Source organism: Trichogramma pretiosum, unplaced genomic scaffold (assembly GCF_000599845.2).
Source record: "Trichogramma pretiosum strain Unisexual culture from Peru unplaced genomic scaffold, Tpre_2.0 scaffold3, whole genome shotgun sequence".
Lineage (NCBI taxonomy): Eukaryota > Metazoa > Arthropoda > Insecta > Hymenoptera > Trichogrammatidae > Trichogramma > Trichogramma pretiosum.
Genome location: NW_019641698.1, coordinates 550,572 through 571,359, shown reverse-complemented (window position 1 = coordinate 571,359; position 20,788 = coordinate 550,572). Strand labels below are relative to the sequence as shown.

At 35.0% G+C, this 20,788-nt stretch overlaps 3 protein-coding genes across 5 annotated transcripts; 1 reads left to right on the top strand and 2 right to left on the bottom strand.

The window, feature by feature from the left end:
* Nucleotides 1–1,179: 1,179 nt before the first annotated feature.
* Nucleotides 1,180–10,087, bottom strand: LOC106652931 (DENN domain-containing protein 1A). Of its 3 annotated transcripts, none has more exons than XM_014372111.2 (15): nt 9,091–10,087; nt 8,456–8,611; nt 8,236–8,373; nt 8,029–8,164; nt 7,902–7,955; nt 7,571–7,828; nt 7,362–7,463; nt 7,046–7,288; nt 6,756–6,965; nt 6,634–6,688; nt 6,363–6,555; nt 5,315–5,453; nt 3,083–3,904; nt 2,405–2,659; nt 1,180–2,329 (listed from the first exon to the last, which is right to left on the bottom strand). In XM_014372111.2, exons 1-15 carry the CDS (start codon nt 9,105–9,107, stop codon nt 2,084–2,086), a joined length of 3,024 nt encoding a protein of 1,007 aa, XP_014227597.1. In that variant the 5' UTR covers nt 9,108–10,087; the 3' UTR covers nt 1,180–2,083. The 3 variants fall into 3 exon arrangements, with proteins under 3 accessions (XP_014227597.1, XP_023318149.1, XP_014227598.1); XM_023462381.1 differs by having other exon boundaries at nt 5,315–5,450; XM_014372112.2 differs by lacking the exon at nt 3,083–3,904 and having other exon boundaries at nt 9,091–10,082.
* A 780-nt stretch (nt 10,088–10,867) lies between these two features.
* Nucleotides 10,868–14,869, bottom strand: LOC106652804 (A-kinase anchor protein 17A). The gene is made up of 9 exons (XM_023462312.1): nt 14,209–14,869; nt 13,619–13,824; nt 13,114–13,542; nt 12,889–13,037; nt 12,601–12,808; nt 12,405–12,533; nt 12,237–12,309; nt 11,771–12,149; nt 10,868–11,699 (listed from the first exon to the last, which is right to left on the bottom strand). Exons 1-9 carry the CDS (start codon nt 14,381–14,383, stop codon nt 11,135–11,137), a joined length of 2,313 nt encoding a protein of 770 aa, XP_023318080.1. The 5' UTR covers nt 14,384–14,869; the 3' UTR covers nt 10,868–11,134.
* A 644-nt stretch (nt 14,870–15,513) lies between these two features.
* LOC106652843 (putative ATP-dependent RNA helicase DHX57) lies at nt 15,514–20,751 on the top strand. The gene is made up of 11 exons (XM_014371991.2): nt 15,514–15,684; nt 15,909–16,062; nt 16,137–16,321; nt 16,395–16,843; nt 16,924–17,447; nt 17,514–18,308; nt 18,377–18,762; nt 18,835–18,956; nt 19,038–19,360; nt 19,437–20,054; nt 20,136–20,751. The coding sequence occupies exons 1-11, from the start codon at nt 15,614–15,616 to the stop codon at nt 20,277–20,279; spliced, it is 3,771 nt and encodes a 1,256-aa protein (XP_014227477.1). The 5' UTR covers nt 15,514–15,613; the 3' UTR covers nt 20,280–20,751.
* Nucleotides 20,752–20,788: the final 37 nt, after the last annotated feature.

Genomic DNA, 20,788 nt, shown 5'->3' with positions numbered 1-20,788 from the left:
CATACAAATTTATCTCCTTTATCATTTGCATAGAATAATCATGTGATTTTTGTTCAAATTGATTTATGATTGACAACGCTTTGTATAGTTATAAAAGCTCAATTCAAGTTAATATTGTCGACGCTACCATCTAGCGCGAGTATTTGGTTAGTTATAAAAATCAATGATTCTATAAAAAAGGATTTTTAATGGTAAAAATAATGTATAATTCGATAAAGTTTTAGTACGTTTGGAATGGTTATATTCGCATTCCTGATTTATATTTAATTTTTTGAAATATTTACAAGAAAAAGTTTTTTACTCTTATTAACCCAGAAATATTATTATGCTTCTAAATCTTTGTTTTACGAGTCAGTTATCAATATTAATACATAGGCGATAAAAACAATAGTTTACATTTATTCATCAATAATGATATGTGATATTGTATAATACAATTTTTATAACTTGTGCAGGGACTTGTGCTTGTCCGGCATTGCGCAAGGTTCTTATGATTTTCAAAATTTTAATTTTCCATTCATTAAGTTCTGCACGAAAGAACCTCAATTATGATTAACAAACTAATAAATAAAATGATTCTTTCTGGTAGACAATTATAAATTAAAACCGTATAATATTTGCAGTTACTATAAAAAACATAACAACTTGATCAGACACGTTTCGAACCAATATCTATCTTAGGCTTTTTAAGTAAAAATGAAAATTTTCACACTTGAGTTCTGAAATTTTTCAAAAAAACTGCATGTTATTATTTCAGAAAAAAAGTTTAAAAATATTTATACTCTGCGTTTGCTTTAAAAAAAATAAATTACAACAATTGATAACAATAATATACATCATAGACATAACGAAGTAAAAGACACGCAAGCATTTTTTTTATGAATTAATACTGCAATCATTATCGATTTGCCGTGAATTTGAGTGTAATATTATGGCATTTGACTAACGATTCGTTGTACTTCAAAATATTCGATTCAATAACCGACCTTCGATTGACAATTAACTTTTCTTGGTATTAAATTTGTGGATGCATTTACGTTTGTATGCTTTACGATAAATTACGTATTTTGATCTATGAATAGATTACAAATATAATTATATCGTTACAATTTTCAACACAATATTACAATAAAAATAAACAACAAATAAATTTATGCACGACAATAAAAACATTGTATATTTTTCTTTTAAATTCTATAAATATTATTGAAAACAGTCAAAATTCATTTCATTTGAGTGGAAAATAATTTCTAGTTATCTTTTGTGAATATTCACACGAATAAGGAATAATTCAGTTATAAATTGAAAAAATTTTTAATTTAAAAATCACCAAATAAAAATGTACGGCGAATTGCTTGAGTAGTAAGCACATTATTTTCTCATTCTTACTTCTCGCATTAAGGCCTTTTTGATTCGTAATTTTTGCGCGTATCAAATCTCCAGTAAAACGAAATAGCCTGTTACGCCTCGCGATTACCCCGAAAAATAGTAGCTCTCTAGAACTACATCTACATGTGCAAACTTTTCCAATTCATTTTTATCTACATCATTATTATTTGCAGAAGAATCTTTTTCTAGTTATAAAATAAATAATTTTTTTTATTTGAAAGTAGCTTATTTTCATCACAGACAATCTACACTGATATATCATTCAAAAACGTCGATTTATACCTTCAGTATAAAATAGCTCTATAAAAAACAAATTTGATTCAGTACTCTTAAAATTTGTTAGCCTTACAAGTTAATCGGTTGAAAACTGCACGATTCTTGTTTTCGCGTATGTTGCACAAATAAATCATTCTCTTTTCCTCCATCGAATAATAATTCAACAATTTTTATAAAGGATCCACGGTCTACTTGCTTATGTACTAATAATCGATTTCTACAATTAAAAAATAAAAACAACGAAATATCGGAAAATTTACAAAAAGTTTTTTCCTCGACGGTCGTTAAAAACATCTCTCTCTCTCTCGAAATAAAATGTGTTATCAATAGAAAATTCGTATCAATATACGTATACACCGATCGGCATACGTAATCATATACAAATTGGAAAACTGTTGCGGGCGCGGAGGAGAGTCTTTTACTCGAACTTGGTCCAGTTGCTCGGCGATTTGACGGTCTGTTGGCTGGCGAAAGGAGAGCCGAAGGGCCGATTGTTATTGCTACTGTTGGCGTACGTTGGCTCGGTCAGAGGCGTGGACGACGACGAGGCGGCCGTCAGTAGCTGAGTATTGGTGGGCGCAGGCCCGCCGCCGCCGTTCGATAAATTAAATTTGTTAAAGTCGAGCCCGTACTCCTGCAGCAGATCCAGATCGCCGGTTCTCGTCTGCGTCGGAAAGAGTAAGATTTAGTAAAAAAATTGTTTGTCAAAGACACTCTCGAAATTCGCAATATAATTTACCTGATTGTTAGCGATGAGGTCGGATTTGCGCTTCTGCGGCTCGAAGTAAGGATAGAGCGGATTGCTCAGGCCCTCGCCCATTATCACGGGCATCTGCAGGGACTGGCTCATGTTTTTGGGAAGACCGGCCGCGTCGACCTCGTCGCTCCTCTTGGCCTTCTGCAGCAGCGGATCGAAATCCTCCTCGCTGCTGTTGGTCGAGTCGAGCCTGATCAAGTCCTGAACCTCCGACGTCGACGACGACGACGTGCGTTCCTGTAATTCGGGGGATAATTAACAAAACACAAGATCGGCACTCGCGAAAGCAGCAACGCGCGCAGAACGAGAGAATCGTAATAAATATCAATGACGAGTTAGTCGTGAGAAGTTTTATATACTTTTTCTACGATTTATATCGCATTCCTGCAAAGATATAAATATCAAGTTTTTGAATTACGACGTGTGAGAATGATAGTACTGTTTTTTTTTCTTCTTCTTCTTCGAGTCAAGATTATGATAGCACACAGATGGAGACGAAAGGGTGACATTAATCAACATCAAGCGGATATAGAGAAGCGCAGGCAACGAGAGACACAGAGGCAGGCAGGCAATGTTACAAAAAGATGCATAGAAATATAAAATATAAAGTCACTCGCAATTTCCCGGAACACGTCGGTTGCTTCATGCGTGACGACTTACTTTTCGCAGCGGCGAAGCCCGATTACTCGCTTTCGAGCTTCCGTAAAGCTGATGCTGCTGCTGCCGATGCTGCTGTTGCTTGGAGCTTGCGGCAGTAGTGGAAGTGGTGGTATCGTCGCTACTAGTACTACGAAACAGAGGATCGGAAATGCCAAAAGGATCGAGCGCCCGGCTCGTGTCGAACGGATCGGCGGCATGCCCGTTCAAATGACTATTCAGCGCGGACGACGCGGCGGCGGCGGCGCCCGACGAGGCGCCGTAAATTTCGAACGGATTGTCGGTCCTCAGACGATTCGCGAGCAGTGCTTTCGGCTGATCGTAAATGGCAACGAACGGATTGCTGAACTCGTGCGTAGTCGTCGTCGTCGTCGTAGTCTTTGCATCCTTGCTTCTCGACAAGAAGGATTTTTTTTTCGTTCTCATGTCGTTGTCGCTGTCGTAGTCGTCGACGTCGTTGTCCTTGTTCGCGTCGTCTAATTTCGCGTCTAGGTCGTTATTGCTATTATTGCTATTATCGGTAATCGATGGCCGTTGTTGTTGTCTCTTTGGAAGATGATAATACTCGTAAGGAGCTGGACGATCGGCTAGGGGTTTGGAGGACGAGGTAATAACGGTGGCGGCGGCGGCTGCCGATGTTGGCGTTGGTGCCAGTGGCGGGCCTTGGAGCCGTCGGTGCCGACTACTAATACTACTACTACCACCACCACCACCGACACCACCGGCGGTAGTGCTGTTGTTGCTGTTGCTGCTGTTGGTGGTAGTCGACGATCCGGACCAAGTCGACGTCGAGCGCAAACTGTCCAGACTTCGCACCGGTTTGAGCTGCAATAAGTCTTTAGCTGCACTCACTCTCGCTCTCTTTGATGGGCCCTCTTAACTCTCTCTCTCTCTCTCTCTCTCTCTCTCGTTTTCGCTCGTATAGTCGCGCGCGCGACCTATTCCTGATTTTTTATTTTTTTATTGATATCGTTTGCGGTGCAGATCCCCTCGACGCGCCAAATTCCCGCCAATAATGTATATATATGAACGCGGAAGAGAGACAGAGAACAAAATGGAAATTTAAAAATGCTACCTTCACCAAAGCACTCGCGCGATAGCCTTTTACATAAGTAATATGTGTATATTAATGTTATTATATATATGTGACACACACCAGAGACTGCGTGAAATGCAGCAGCGTCGAAATCTAAGCGCAAACTGCACACTGCCGCGAGCGGCGCAATACGTATTCAAAGCTGAATCAAAGAATCCCACTTATTGAACGTAATTTTTTTTTCTTCTTCTTCTTCTTTTTTTTTCTTTTTTACGCTGACACAGATGAATCTTATCGTTCTGCCGAGCACTCGCGAACCAACACACGGTGGCGTCGAGGGGCTTCGTGTGTTAAAATGTGTGCGCACGTGTGTGTGTGTGTGTGTGTATTGAGTTGCATCTTTTTAATCGTCGGCCGCGATGATGATTGTTAAAGCGAAGCGAATTATTGAAAATTGAGAAAGAATATTTTTGGTTTTTTTTCTCATCTGTCAAGAGGTAAAGGATTACTTACGTAATTTTTTTTTCGTTTCACCACCACCAGCTTTTGCGAAATTTCGTATTCGTTACATACATGTATACATGAATCCAAAAACATTCTATTAAATCGATGCAGTGCTATTTTATTAAAAAAAAATAATAACAATAATAATTTACGCTTGCATACACATTTCTCGGAGGGTCATGCGTTTATGCAACAAAATGCTGGTGTACGTGCGTATACGTGTGCGTGTTCGACAAAAAGTGTGCATAAATTAAGTTTAGTGCGTAAATGCGGCTATTCCATACAGAAACATACAAAGATCTACGTAATCGTTGACGGGCATGAGTGCGTATGGTGACTTGGATAACATGTATACACTTGGCAACAACAAAAAAATGTAAAAATTATACAGGAAGCACAGAAAAAAAAATTATTCGAATCGTTATTGTGTACGTGATACAACAATTATAATAACAATAAAAGGTATATTGAGTGACGAATCGGTATCGATAAAAGCTCTGGCGCGAGATCATCCGGCGCGCGTCAATCGTGCACATTATTTTTTTTTATATATCATCGAAGCAATGTGTGTATGCTGGCGCTATTCTCTCGATACAAGAAACACGATGCACGTGTGTGTAGTTTGTGTTTAAAAAGGAGAGAGGATGCTTGTAGTATATATATATATATGCACAAATATCCATGTGCGTACTTACGCTTCGATCGACCGGCGGCGTGTTCGGAAAGATGACGTCGCGCAGCTCGTGCATCAGGTCGATGTCGAGCCTGGCGGGCGGCGGCGAGCAGTCTTGCTCCTCCGGCGAGCTCGGCGACAGCGGCGAGTACTGCTTTCTGCTGTTGACGAAGCAACGATACATTTTTTTTTTTCTTTTTTTTTCGTTATTTCGATACAATTTTCGATCGATCGTTATTGTTAAATTTTAACGAGTAGTCGTTTCGCATGACGACGACGACGACGACGTAGATTCTCGGATCGTGTTGTGCGCGTCGTCGGCGTCAGAGGCGAAACACGCGCATTATTGCCTGCATACCACGTAATAATAAGACGAGAAGCGCCTCGGGGTCGAGGCGCTCATCTCCCGGGGTTAAAGATAAGGAGACAACGAAAAAAAAAGCACGACGTCTCGAGAGTGGCGCTATAACATTTCTAATTATATACGTATTTGCATACATATTTGCGTACAGCGCGCAACACGCTGCTGCTTTTTGACGTATCACTCGTGCGCGATTTACGATTTGCACGTTGCGTTATATTTTACGCGAACTTAATGTAATTTGACGAGCGCGAGATGGCTTCGTCCGAGCCATTTGCTCTAGATGTTTTATTTGAAAGTTTCGTTGTTTTACATTGCATAGATTCAGGCATCCCAGAGTACGCGTGAGAGCGTTTAAAGTAAAAAACAAACGATACCACGCAAGTTTCATGCTATTGATAGGCTCTCGAGTAACGTTACTATTTTCGTTGTAGCCAACAAAAAATAACATATTTTATTTGGTATACGCGAGGTAAACGCCACATGCAAGTCTATTATAAGCACTCGTCTCTCTGCTCACGGACGAACGCAGCCGACGAGCTGTGAACGATTCAATCATTGTATCGTCCAGTAAAATGCTTCTTCGAACTTTTCACGGAAATTGCATTAAAAGACGTCATTATCTCAGGTCGCGCGAGCGGAGCCAACAATCTTCTATATTCGCGCCAAGTAGAGTAAACGTTCGGTTTGTAGATGAAGCTGCAGTTACCTAGTTTCGACGTTACTGTTACGAATGCGCAGCTCCTTGCGATAGCTGCTGGTAGGCGTGAGTCCGCTCGGCGACTTCGAGGGCGACGCGTAAGAGCTCGATATCGGCCTGCGGTCGAGAGTCGGCGAGCTCGGCGCCGATCTCGGCTGATGATGGTGATGATGATGAAAATTATCGCCCCGAGACGTTCGACCTACATTCACGAAAAGCAGATTTTAGAAATAAAATACGAATGTACTCGCGATATCTTCGTAGAAGATGATGGATCTACCTTTCCACTTGAGCCCTTTGCACGCCGTCTTCATGTCTTTTCCTTTGTCTTTCACCTGGAAATGACGAGTCCATTGTAATTTATATTAAACTTATAATTTAAGTTCAAAGCCTAAATCTTACCGATTTGACAGCTGATTTAACCGCCGGATTGGCCCTATCTTTTACGCTACGAATGAAGGCAGATCCCTCCTTGCGCATGGCGTACGTCCACTCGCGATACTGCTGCATGAATTTGTTGCCAGATTTATCGGAATAATTACACGCCTCCATTTCGAACTCGTCCGAAAATCCGAGACCGGAATTCAGCATGTGCAGTCTCTCTTCGATAAACTGTAAAAATTAGATTTCGATTACTCACTCCGTATTACGATTCGAATAACATCTACAACGAATAGAAAATTGTTATCTACCTGTTGGAAAATTTGTAATTCGAGCATTTTCCTGAGAAAGGGCTGCATGGAGATGGGCCGACTCTCGACGAAGGCATCCTGATCGAACGATATGGTCATGTGCTGACCGGCCTCGCCCTGCTGCAAGGTCAACGCCTCCCTGTAGCCGGCCGTTAATTGGACTAGTGCGCGCAAAAACGCTCGTGACACGCCGTCGCCAAGGAGGGCCGGTCTGTTGCGCAGAGCTCGCCGCAGATTCGTTACCTGCGAAAAAGAAAGGACCGTGAAAAATTCGTAGGGAGCAACGATGAAACTTGTTCGAATCATTCGTACTTACCACGTCTTGAGGTAACGATTCCAAATCTTGAAAAGGTGACTGAATCGTATTGTCATCTGCGTTGAGTACGACGACTTCTCCCAAATCGCTTTGCCGAACACGCTGGAAAATCGAGAAATTGTTTTACTTTTTTGTCTTTGCTTTGAAGAAATTGCGATGCCCTTTTAGAGTAATGAGACTTCGTACGATCTATTTTTGGTGTATCTTACCTCGAGAATCGGAGACGGTACCCCGATAAGAAATGGCATAGGCGCTAACAAATAATCCATCAATGAAATAGGCAAAACGGGTATGTATATGTGCTGCCAAATCATGGGATAGATCAAAGCGTTGCAGGCTTGTACACATGCACTCAATCTGGATAATCTTTTTGAAGTAAATATTATTCTTCTTTCGTACAACATGGAAGCAAAAATCATCATCATGTTATGGGAATCAACTGCACTAAAGTATTCTGTTAGGTTCCTCTGGAAATTGAAATATTTTTTATATTATTAAATGGTTAAAGAATCAAGATGTAATTTTTATAATAATACTAACATTTTCAGGTATGCTTGGCAATTGAAATTGCTTTGGCCTTTGACACATGAACGTCTGAAATTCATTATTATTTTGAATATTTATCAAAATTCATTATAGTTTCATGTATGATGATTATATTAATTACAGTTTTTCCATCAGGAAGAGGAATACCAATGGAGGCTCCAGAAATTGGAATATTAGCTTCATAAACATCTGCAAGAAATTGCCATAAATCACCTGCATATTTACTGGCTGTTAATGTGGCAATGTGGTTTAATAATCTGTAAAAAATATAAGTAGATTATTCAAAATGTATGTGCAAAAATTTAGTTAAATCATTCATGTTTCTTACTTGTAAAATGTTTCATGCCAGGCTAATGCACTGAGAACGACAAGTGCTGTTTCAGTTTTGGGATCATGACGACAAAAACCAAATGTCCATTTGGAATCAATACTTGTCAAGACAAATGAAAAATGTTGGATTGTAGTGCTGTAACATTTTTATAATATGTTAGTACAATCATAATAGAGTTAGAAGTACAATTGTAGAGATAAAATTTGCTTGGACATACTTTTCAAGTTCACAAGGGTATGCAAATTTAGGAACTGATTTCAGTACTTCTGTGTCGTTATAGGTGTCAGGGAACTTTTGTAAAATCCATGGCTGTTTTTCTCCATTTGGTTGAGCCACTTCACAGAAGCATTCAAAAAGCTGCTTCACGTTTTCTCTGTAAATACGTATTGATATTTTAATGAATAATCTAAAAAATGATTATTGTATTGTGTCGCTGCAATTAAAGATTAGATTTTGAGATATAGAATTACTCATAGTAGTAGTTATTTTATTATTGTACAATATACAAGTTATACAACTGCATGATTATTTTATATTCAAAGAATTATCTCAACTTTTTTATCATAAATGTATTGAAATCTAGGTAATTGAATATTTTTTGTGGGTGTTGTCAAAACAATTACTGATTATGAAACAATATCTCAACGAAAATTTGATAGCATCAGATAATCTGTTTATTACTGTATAAGTAAATGATCTTATTTCATTTCATTGATCATCTAAACAATTTATTTTCTCTTGTTGTATCGTAAACATGAAAATCTAATTTTACAATATTCAGCATTCCCGTCAAGATGTTCGAAATAACCATGCTAACTGTAAAAATTATCCAAATAAACGTCGTATATTTACCTAAGCCTGGAGCCCATGGCATCGAGGTATTTGATATCGATAACAGATGCTAATGCTCGTGTTAAAATACACTATCATGTTGCAATTGCTCACTGTTGTCCTGAACACTACTCGTCCTAGCAGAACACCTCATTGGCATTTCATGCATGTTTAATAACACACATATACACGCACGCACAAACACACTAAAAAGCTGGCTCGGTTCAGTGCTTTAAATCAGGTTTTGTTTCGGTGCGAGACGAGTGCTGCACGTTCGCACGCTTCACAGTACACACCATGAGTACTACGAGTACACGCAGTCGAAAAAACACGGGTAAACACGTATAGTTAAATCCAAAATAATACGGCAGGATGCACGATCAACTATAATTGCTATACATGAAGCGCTCGTTAGAAGAAATTAATTTTTGAGTTAACGGAAGTCGTGCGTGTGTGTTTACAGCACACTATGCGTGGGCAAATAATATACGCGACTGCTGCTGTTGCGAGATAGCTGCTTGGGATGCGAAAGAGGAGAGACGAGCAAAAAAAAAACGCGGAGTGGAAATAACTTCAAAGTACAATAATGATGATGTCGATGAGATTATCACTGATATAAACGAATGTAACGCATCGAGCAGTCGTCGTCGCGCGAGAGATATACAAGCGTAAAAACGTTGCAATCACTGCTACTGCTGTTGCTGAGTACTGCTGCTGCTGCTGCTTATACTGCTGCGGTATTGCTCCTTCCTCGCATGTATGCGATATATACGAGAGAGAAGGACGGAGAGAAACTCGGATCGTAAAGAGGGAGTTGCAAAAACTGTGACGTCAGGTTCAATGATATTAAAAAATTTTTTGTACGAAAAATTAAACGTTAATCATCCATCATTAACTCTACGCGTTTTAGTTCTTTGGAAGAAAAGAAAATCGAAAATAACGTTACGAAATCGACGAATCGAGCGCACTCAGCCCGTATATAATGCGAATAATGATACACATAATGTTGAACGAGCGCGACAATGTTCACAATGCGTATACACACAGATATATAGGCGTATATATGAATTAGATCGTGTTATATACGTTCGAATCAAGGTGGATCCCACACGCATATATACCAGCTGATGAAGCATGACGTCATCCCTTGTACATACACACGCTCATAATGCACACTGTCTCGCGCGTATGTAAATAAAAGCGCGTTACAATGATAGGAGTGCGGCCCGCGGCGCGCCGTTTACAACTCCGATCTCGCGCGCAGACTGACGCCGGTGCACGCTTCTCTCTTCGTTCTCGCGTTCAAAATTGCGCGATGCATCGCGAGACTCTTTTGAAGCGTTTCATCAATAAGATGGTTTTTACTTTGCAACGTTCGAATTAATTTTGTCATCGTCGACGTGAGCGATTGAATTTTGAAATATAGCTATTTCGTATCTAGAATCTGCCCGTTACAGTTTAGCAGTTGATCAAACATGCTAATCTTCGATTTTTTTTCCTTTTTACATTTTTCAAGAGCTGACTGCGCACAGCGCTTCGAATATGGTTGTGAGCCATAGCTTATCTTTTTTCTTTCGAGAGCTTTCGCAGTTTTGAAAAATAAAATTCGTAATAAGTAAAGCGACTCGTGGTTTTAATATTGAGAAAACTGTTTTCAAGTTTTTCGACTTGAAAAAACTTCTATTAAAAGAGTAATGGCTTTTTCTGTATCTCTGTACAATACGCGGCCTTATTTATATAAATTACAACCACATGAATTTAATTTAGGTAAAGAGATCATGAAAAAAATAACAAAGTATTTGACAAAAGAAAAAACCTCTTATTCATTCCACTTTATAAAACCGGAATCACATAATTCATCAAGTGATTAAAAAAATCATCATAGTACACATTTTTTTTTTTTCATATATTTACATCACAGTTTTATTTACAAAAACTCATTTCGTATATAAAGAATATTAACCGAAAGTAACTTATGCTAATGCACTTCGATAGAATATATACATAGTATGTTCCCTTCTGAACTCATCAGTAAGGCAATACAATGAATGTTTTATTCACAATGTTAAGCATTTTCACGTATTTTATCATTAACAATTTCAAAAATTGGACCATCTTTTTCTGCATGATTTTTATCTACTTCCTTAACTTTGTCCTTTACTTTTTCAGAACTTTTATTCTTTTTCTTGTCTTTCGATTTTTCTTTTTCTTTGGTTACTTTGCTACTCTTGCTTTTCACTTTATCCTTGTCTGTTGATTTATCTCGCTCTTTTTCTTTGTGTTCTGATTTGTTGTCGTGATTCTTAGTTTCCTTATTTCCATCAGTTTTTTTCGAGTTATTTTTTGCGGAATTCTTCTCGTCGGTAACTTTTTTCTCGTCGTTCGAATCTTTTTCCCACGAGCAGCTTCTTCGTTCAGTTGATCGTGGTAATGACCAAGAGCGACTGCGATTCCGTTTTACCGGGGTACGTGATTTGGCTCGTGTTACGCATACTTGAGATTCGGAACGTCGAAAACGAGAATTCGAACGATGGCGTCTTTTTGATCGAGGTGGTGTTCGAGATGGGCTTCGAGTTCGATGTTTTCGACGATTATACTTTGTTCTAGGAGAACGAGATCGAGATCGGGATCTATCAAGTAAAATTATCGTTTAAGTGTTGAAAAATGGTAATGATATGGTAAATATAATGAAGCTATTTACCTTCTACGTGATTTTGAAAGACTGCGTCTTTTTCTATCTCTACTTTTAGACCTAGATCTAGACCTAGATCTAGACTTATTTCTACTCCTACTTCTCCGAGAAACATAGCGTTCCTCATCACTATGAATAAAGTCATGATAATCTTGACCAACAAGACTGGCAAAGTATTTGTAGTACTGCTCATTTATCTGCGTTGGATGCTGATAGTCGCTTGCATCTCTTCTACTTCTAGGACCTCGATTACCTCTGAATCCTCGCGTTGCTCTTCCTCGTCGGAAATTATTGATCGGTGGGTATGGCAGTAATGGTAAAGGAGAATTGTAATACCAAGAATTATGATCTCCTGGTAAATAAACTTCAGGGCGTACTATTGGAGCTACTATAAAAGAATAAAATTCAAGTGAGTTTAAATTTTTTAAGGTGGCAGATAAATTATTTTGCAGTAATGAACAGAGATATTTTTTACCTAGCTCATCTTTCTTTTTTGCCTTGCTTTTTTCATCGTCAGATTTATCAGAATCAATGTCCGACTTTTTTTTCTAAAGTAAATAAATAATATTAATATTTTTTAGTTTATAAATAAATTATATTCAAAAACATTCCAAGTGCATACTTTTTTCTTTTTTTCCTTTTTCTTTTTGCCTTTCACATTTTTCTTCTTTTCATCGTCTTTATCATGCTTTGAGTCACTTTCTTCTTTTTTGCTCAGAATTTCGTCATTGGTTTTGACTTTAATTTCAATTTCTTTTTTTTCAATTTTTGTCTGAAATTCAAGGATATTATTGTAAAAATTTTTTCATTTACTTAGGGTGAGATTTTGTGACCCTTACTTTTATTCTATCAAAAAGTTCACCCAATAATCTCATACTTTCCAATTGCCTTTGGGTTTTAATGAGTTTTCTTTCTTCATAAGCAATTTTTAGCGATACTTTATCCTCTTCTTGTTTTCGGAAAACTGTAATTGCTTTGCGCTTACGTTTTTCTTCTCTCATTCGACGTCTCGAATATTTTTCTTGTTCCACTTTTTCTTGCTTATTTCTGAAAATTACGTTTTATAGTTAATTTAAACACAAAATTAATAACAAATATCAATTGATTCTGTTTACAAACAAACTTACTTCATTTCTTCTTTTTCTTTTTCTTCTGCTAATTTTTTTTTTAATAATTTATCTCTTGCTAAATCATCTTGAGCTATGAGACGTTTTCTCTCAAAGGCTCTTCGGGAAACAGAATTATCAGTCATATGTTTAGTCTTATCAAAATCGACCTTTAAAATAAGATAAATCATTAATTATGTTTTGCATCACAATGCTTATAAAATTTTAAATAATTTATATCTTTACTTTTATAGATGCAATTTGATGTTGGCTTTCTTTTTCTTTTTTAAGAAGTTTCATACCTCTCAATACATTCATTGTTTTCACAAAATCCATGTATTCTGAGAATTGTATATAAATATCAAAATAAATACCATCGCCAAAACTAAAAGTTTGCTGCTTATTTGTTTCAAGTCTCATTCGAGATCTATAAGGGTCTGCTGCAGGAATATCTACTCTTTTAACATCACCCCACTTGTGAAAGATTTTAATCATTAACTGTTCACTAGGGGTTTTGCTACCATCTTCACAGAACCAGCTGATTGGAAGTCCAGTGATATGAATTGTATCAGGTCTTTCACCTGCTTTGAGTTCATTCATATGTCTAGCATCTCTGAAGTATGAGTCCCAGGAGTGTTTGCTTGGAAAATCATCCTTGGTCTCGGCTGCCTTCACCTATGTAACACAATTATTATAAATATTGTTATGAATATTATATTTGAATACACTTCTGTATGAATAAATCCATTACTTTTAAAATATTTGGAAATCCGGCCAAGTTCAAACGTTGGCCATCTAATTTTGCTAGTACTCGCTGTAGCCTGGATTTGTCTCCTAGATCTGCCTCGAATCTCATGAATTCTAATGTACTCTGGATGACTTTGAGCGAAGCAAACTCGTCGGGTCGTATCAATAGACGCATCTTCTCCATTACATCCCATGTTGATATAGTTTTGCCTGTTTATAGTGTAGGAATGCTCTGTAAAACCTGCTGCTACTAGTTGAAATATATAATCAAAGTCAAGACTAAGTTGCATCGTTTTCATCTTTTTTCTCAAAAAATCTTCGAGTGATGTTGATGAACAACGTAGTCCAGAATTTGCCGCTTGTCTTCTTCAGTATTTAATAATAAATTTTCAATCCCCAACCAAATAACTCTTTAACCGATATTAAACTCATGATTCTACAATGTCAACAGTAATGTTAGTCTATGATATAATTGAGTATAAATTACTGATTATATTGATTAAATAGAATGAAAAGAGCTATCAAATGAAGTATTATAAATCTGTAAAAGTATATTAAAAAACTACACCAATAAAGATTTTCATACTCGTTTACCTGGAGTTTTTAGTTGAGGAAGATTTACCGATACATTTATCTTTGCTATTGGTTTCAAATAAATTCCTCGTTGTGTGTAAAACGGCACAGTATCACTGAAATCCTTGCAGCTGGAATGTCCATTAACAACCTTTCCACTGTTAGTTTCATCTTTGTTATTTTTATTATCGCTCATTGTAAATTTCGTACGAATACAAATTCCAATCACATTATCATAAACAACCCAACGATTCTAATAAGCTACCTTTAGTTGTTTTGATTACTTTTAGTAATCGGATGTAGTAACTTACGATATGAAGGTATTTCAATACAAATTTTAAAACAAGACTTTACCAATGTTTATTTACAGCTTGAATTAAAAAAAACTTCAAGATATGCAGAAACACAAGTGGAAAGGTCGCTATAAACTATTATGGAAATAATTCATTTCACGATGGTTAGGTTACCCTCTGTACAAACAACTTTAACGTTTAACACTGTATAAACTTTTTGTTCGTTTAAATGTGAAAACTGTTGTGAGTAAATTTGGAGTTGCGAGTGATCGCGTTCAGTTTGGACGGCCGTGATATGTTGTTATTTTGTAAATTTTGACGGCTTCCATTTCCAAAATGCCACAGAAGCTTTTTACGATGCGTCCAATCAACACCTTGGGAACGCGCAACTGCAAGAAATGGAATGCATGCACATATTGAAAATGGCATCTTTAAGTTCACCGCGAAAATGGTATATGCGATTTTGATCACATTTTTGGTAGATTGCAGAAGATTGGGATAAATAAAAAAGGAACAAATGTTGAAATAAATAAATCGATGTTTTCGACGAAGAAAAAAACTTTACTGAATGTGATCAAAATAAAGTCTGACCAATTGGTATTATTTTTTGAAATCATGAACCAAGATGTAAAATAGAAAAATTAAATTTTTACATGAGAAAAAAGTGTTCAGAGCGTAATTCATTATTGTAATTTTTATAATTATTTTTGAGTACTCGTAAAAGATAATTCATCTTTTATCACTGAATAATCAAGTTCAAATTCGAAGTTTGCATAATATAATTATTTATAATAGTCGTGTTGGCATCATACAAATACAAACCAACTGAGAAGAAGTTTGCTCATTTTTACATTTAGATGATATAATCAATTTAACAATAAACGATTGCAAAAAATCATGAACAATCAATCTATAAAGATCAATCTACAATGCCGGGTCCATTCTGAACGAGTCTATCGAAGTCATCAAGCCAGTCAGAGTTTAGCGCGATATCGGCACTGTGCACCGAGCGATTGCGAAATTATACATTTTTAGAAGTAAATAAACACGAGCAACGAATTCGCACAGTATACGCTAAACACGCGTAACGATTTTACATAGTTTTCAATTACATTTTTTATAATTATCACAGAATGGATCATAAAAGTGCTCAATATATGGAGGACTTTAGTTTCGAACCTAAACAAAGAACCGGACAAAATTCGTAATACTATTTTTGATTTTATTTTAATACATTTCAATAGGTTACATTAAAGCATATGTAAAAATTATTTTATATTAAAGTTTTGTCATTCGACAACGTATGATTTTTCAAAGTTCAAATTTTTGAAAAATATGTTTTTTTTTGTGTGAATAAGCCAGCGTTAGAATTTTAATTTAAGTACAATTCATTGTTAAAAATTGTAAAATTTCTTTACTTTTTTACAGCTCAAAAACTAGCTCCAAAACTGTAAATACTAAAACATTTAAGGACACTCCAGAGCCAAGTTGTCGCAGTTTAAAAGTTGATCTACAGACACTGCGAATATCAGAAGAATCAGAGAGAAAACTTTATGAAACTCTAAAATTTATCCGTGGTCCTGTAAGTAGTTATTAAATTACATTATTTTGTTTTTCTAGTAAAAATAATTTATTTTTTGATGATTCTTAATTTAGAGTTATAGACTTGCTGCTGCATCAGAATATGAAAATAAAAATACAAATTTGGGAAAACAGTATTGGCTTCAAAGAGGAAACTTGGTGATTAAAAGTTGTGTAGATTATTCTCAAACTGACAAAGCTGTACTTTCTAATGAACAAATTACAAAAAACTTTGCGATTTCAAAGCTACAAACATACAAGTGAGGAATGATAGTCAATATTTATAATAATAAGTTGATATTTAATCATCATAGTACCTTTTTAATTTTATAGTTTTGAAGTTCCTCATTGTACAGAGGCTTTAAAATATACTGAAGGTGATTTTAGTAAAGCATTGGAATTATTGTTTTGCAAATATTATGGTTATGAAAATTTGCCAAAATCTTCCAATTTAAATGAACTGAACTTAGATGAATTAGTTCAAATCAGAGAAGAAGAAAAAGAAGCTTTAGAATCAATTTATGGAGATATTTTCAAAGAATCAATAAAAAATCGAGTATGGACAGTGACAATGAAATTAAATTATTTGATTGAAACTGAAGAAGAAAAAGTACTGAAAAATAAACCTAAAGTGCCTTTGAAAGAGATTTGTAAACTTTATCTTGCAGGTAAATGCAGATATGGTATAAAATGTAGATTTATTCATAGACAGCCAGCTGCTAAAGAAGAAGAAAAACCAAAAGAAGATCCTACTTTTATATTAGAGATAAGATTTCCAGAAAGTAAGTTTTTTTTTCAAAATCACAATTTTTTTTTTTCATGAATGAATGGTGGCATACTAATTTATTTATTTGTATTTAAGATTCCAAATATCCATATGAAGCTCCTCATATATATTTTTATAAACCTAATAATGGGAAATATTTTTCTACAAACTGTTTGAGAATTGTTAGAAGATTACTCAATGAAGCTTTAACTTTTTGTGACAATGGTACTCCCTCCATTTACAATATTATTGCTTTGTTAGAAAATGAAGAAGAGATAAAAACATATTTGAATGAAAATAAGGAACATTTTCTGGATAAAGATGATCCTTTATTTCCCCAAGAATCTGAAGATATTGATTCTTCACAAAAGTTACGTAACAAAAAATCCCATAATACTAGAAAAAATGCTAATCAATTTTCTTCTGAGGAAATTATTAAACAAGATTTAGATATTAAAACTCAATTTTTGGATAAACAAAGAAGTTCTCAGTATCAAAAAATGAAAAAAGTTCGAAAACAATTGCCAGCATGGAATAAAATGAACGAAGTTTTGAATACTATACAAGAAAATCAAGTAACAATAATTTCCGGAGAAACGGGCTGCGGAAAAAGTACCCAAGTAAATTGCAAAATAAAATATTTGTCCACGATATATTTCATTGAAACTAATTAAGTATATTTTTAGATTCCTCAATTCATTCTTGATGATTGGATAATCAACCTGAGTAAAGATTGTATGGAACATGCAGAAATCGTTTGCACCCAACCAAGAAGATTAAGTGCAATTGGAGTAGCTGAACGAGTTGCCAGTGAAAGAGATGAAAATGTAGGAAACACAATTGGTTATCAAATTAGACTAGAAAATAAAATGTCAAAAAATACTAGACTAACATTTTGTACTACTGGCATTCTATTACAAAGATTATCTGGTGATCCACAACTCAAATCTGTTACTCATATCATTGTAGATGAAGTGCACGAGAGAAGTGCAGAAAGTGATTTTCTTCTTATGTTGTTGAAGAAATTATTAGTCAAAAAACCAAATTTGAAAATAATTCTCATGAGTGCAACTTTGAAATCTGATGTATTTTCCTCATACTTTGGACAAGTTCCAATAATTAATATTCCTGGTAGAACTTTCCCTGTGCAACAAATATTTTTGGAGGATATTTTAGAATTGACGAATTATGTTATAGAAGAAAACTCAACATTTACAAGAAAAATTAAAGGATCGTGGGAGCGACATTTAATTGATTTACATACAGCTCAGCAACAATCATCTTCAATGCCAAAAGAAACAATATTAGATGAAAATCTTTCATTGGCTCAACTAACAGGAAGATATTCTGAATATTCTGAAAATACATTGAAAAGTCTTTATCTCATGGATCATGAGAAAATTAATTTTGAATTAATTGAACATGTACTGGAATGGATTGTCAATGGAGAACATGCTTACCCAAGAACTGGAACAATTTTGGTAAAAAATAAATTCATAACATTTTTCCAACAGAATTTTGTAAGTTATTTTTTATTATGTTTTTATAGATATTTTTACCTGGGATAGCAGAAATAATGACTCTCAAAGATACCCTAAGAAATAATAGAACATTTTCTCCTGCTAGAGGAAAATTTATGATTGTTCCACTGCACTCCACTTTATCTAGTGATGAACAAAGTTTGATTTTCAAAAAGCCTGAACAAGGCGTTAGAAAAATTGTATTGAGTACAAATATTGCTGAAACATCTATTACAATAGATGATTGCGTTTTTGTTATTGACACAGGAAAAATGAAGGAAACTAGATTTAACACAAATCAAAATATGGAAAGCTTAGAAATGTGCTGGGTTTCTAGAGCCAATGCAATGCAAAGAATGGGAAGAGCTGGTAGAGTTATGCCAGGAGTCTGTATAGATTTATATTCATCTTTTAGGTAAATTAACGGTTTTTTCTGTATGTTTTTTATTCAATCAAAAGATGTCAACGTTTTTTTTATTTTCACTAGGTTCAAATATCACTTTTTGGCTCAACCAATTCCAGAAATTAAAAGAATAGCTTTAGAACCATTGTTACTACGAATTAGAATTTTGCATAAAGATCCTCTTTTAGATCTTTATGAAACTTTTGGTAATGTAACAATAAATTGCTTATGCTATAATTGTGAATGTACAGAAACCCAACTACAATATTATTTTTGTATGTGTTTAGATAAAATGATAGAGCCGCCGACGCGGGAGAGTATCGCAACAGCGATACAAAGATTACAAGATGTTGGAGCTTTTGATCCAGAGTGTATTCTAACTCCCTTAGGTCACCATTTAGCAGCCTTACCAGTTGATGTTAGAATAGGAAAGTTAATACTCTATGGTGCTATTTTTTGTTGTGTTGATTCAGCTTTAACAATAGCTGCTTGTTTATCACACAAAAGTCCTTTCATCTCTCCCTATGATAAAAGAAACGAAGTAGCAGCTAAAAAAAAAGAGTATTTAACTTCAAATTCTGATCAATTGACCACACTTAAGGCTTATCGTGTAAAAATATTTTTATATTTGTTAATTTTATTAAGCATTTTACATGATGTTGAACCATGTCTTTTTAATCTTTTAGAAATGGATGGAAATACATAAGAAACATGGTTTTCGAGCTGGACAAGTTTTTGCTGATAACAATTTTTTGTCTATAAGAGTTTTACAAACGCTTGCAGATATTAAACATCAATTTTTGGACTTATTAGCTTCAATAGGTTTTGCATCGATAGAAAAAAGAAGACATGTAATGGGGCAAGATAGAGTTATTGAGTATACAGGAGATGAATTGAATGAAAACAACGAAAGTTACAAGCTTCTCCAGGGCTTGTTATGCGCAGCATTATATCCTAACGTAGTTAAAATTTTGACACCCGAAAAATCGTTTGTTATCCAATCAACTGGGGCTATTCCTAAGCAATCAAGAGCCGATGAATTGCGCTTCAAAACCAAAAATGATGGAATGGTTAATCTTCACCCGTCCTCTGTTAATTACACCGTTGGACATTACAGCAGCCCATATTTAGTTTATCAAGAAAAAATTAAAACTAGTAAAATATTCATTAGAGAAGTAACGATGGTATCAATACTCTCGCTTGTTTTGTTTTCTGGATATGGCATTGATATAGAACTACACAATGGAACCTTTATCATTTCTTTGGAGGATGGATGGATTATGTTTGCTGTAGAGTCTGAAAGGGTAAGATATATCCGTCATATATAAATTAATTCTATATTAATTTTCTGACGAGAAAATTTAATTAAAACAATATATTTTTAGACCGCACAACTTCTTCAGCATGCTAGAGTGGAATTAGTCAAGTTATTGGAACAGAAAATGCAAGACCCTCTGATGAATATTGTAGCTCATCCAAATGCTAGAAAAATGATTAGAACAATTGTTGAAATTGTTACAAGGGAATGATTTTTTCGACTTTTTATTAAAAGCGTAAATTACTTTGTAAATTCTAGAAAATTTCGATAAAATTAGGAAAACCTGGTGTTTTCCTATTTTAGATTTATTTGAATTTTTTTCATCTATACATATAAGAACTAACTTATTTGTTTTAACTAGAGAGAACTATTTTATTGAATCTATTTAATTTGATTAATTTAACTGATAAAGAAAATTATCGAAGTCTTATGTTCGATTTTTTTCATGCAATGCATCGAAATCTATATTTTCTGCGATAAAAATTACACTTCTAATTGTGCAATACATTCAATATAGAAGTTTATTTTTTCATTGGAGATTGTATAAAATACTGACAATATTTATAAAAAATGTTCAATGTACATAAATTATGTTCGAAAATATGTTAATTATGTCATGAAGATTTTTATTGTGTTCAAAAAATTGACTTGAAATAAGTTAAAATATAAATCGTTAAATGAAATGTGTTAAGAGAAATATTATTTTCATTGAAAAGTTTA

Coding starts and splice junctions, on each gene's coding strand:
- LOC106652931 (XM_014372111.2), bottom strand. Junction 7,289..7,361: donor AATCGTTACCTCAAGACGTG/GTAAGTACGAAT, acceptor TCTTTTTCGCAG/GTAACGAATCTGCGGCGAGC. Junction 2,660..3,082: donor GGGCTTCGCCGCTGCGAAAA/GTAAGTCGTCAC, acceptor CCCGAATTACAG/GAACGCACGTCGTCGTCGTC.
- LOC106652843 (XM_014371991.2), top strand. CDS start 15,614: ATGGATCATAAAAGTGCTCAATATATGGAGGACTTTAGTTTCGAACCT. Junction 17,448..17,513: donor GCTGCGGAAAAAGTACCCAA/GTAAATTGCAAA, acceptor GTATATTTTTAG/ATTCCTCAATTCATTCTTGA. Junction 18,763..18,834: donor GATTTATATTCATCTTTTAG/GTAAATTAACGG, acceptor TATTTTCACTAG/GTTCAAATATCACTTTTTGG.
- LOC106652804 (XM_023462312.1), bottom strand. CDS start 14,383: ATGAGCGATAATAAAAATAACAAAGATGAAACTAACAGTGGAAAGGTT. Junction 12,534..12,600: donor AACTTTTTGATAGAATAAAA/GTAAGGGTCACA, acceptor CTTGAATTTCAG/ACAAAAATTGAAAAAAAAGA. Junction 12,310..12,404: donor AAAATGTGAAAGGCAAAAAG/AAAAAGGAAAAA, acceptor TATTTACTTTAG/AAAAAAAAGTCGGACATTGA.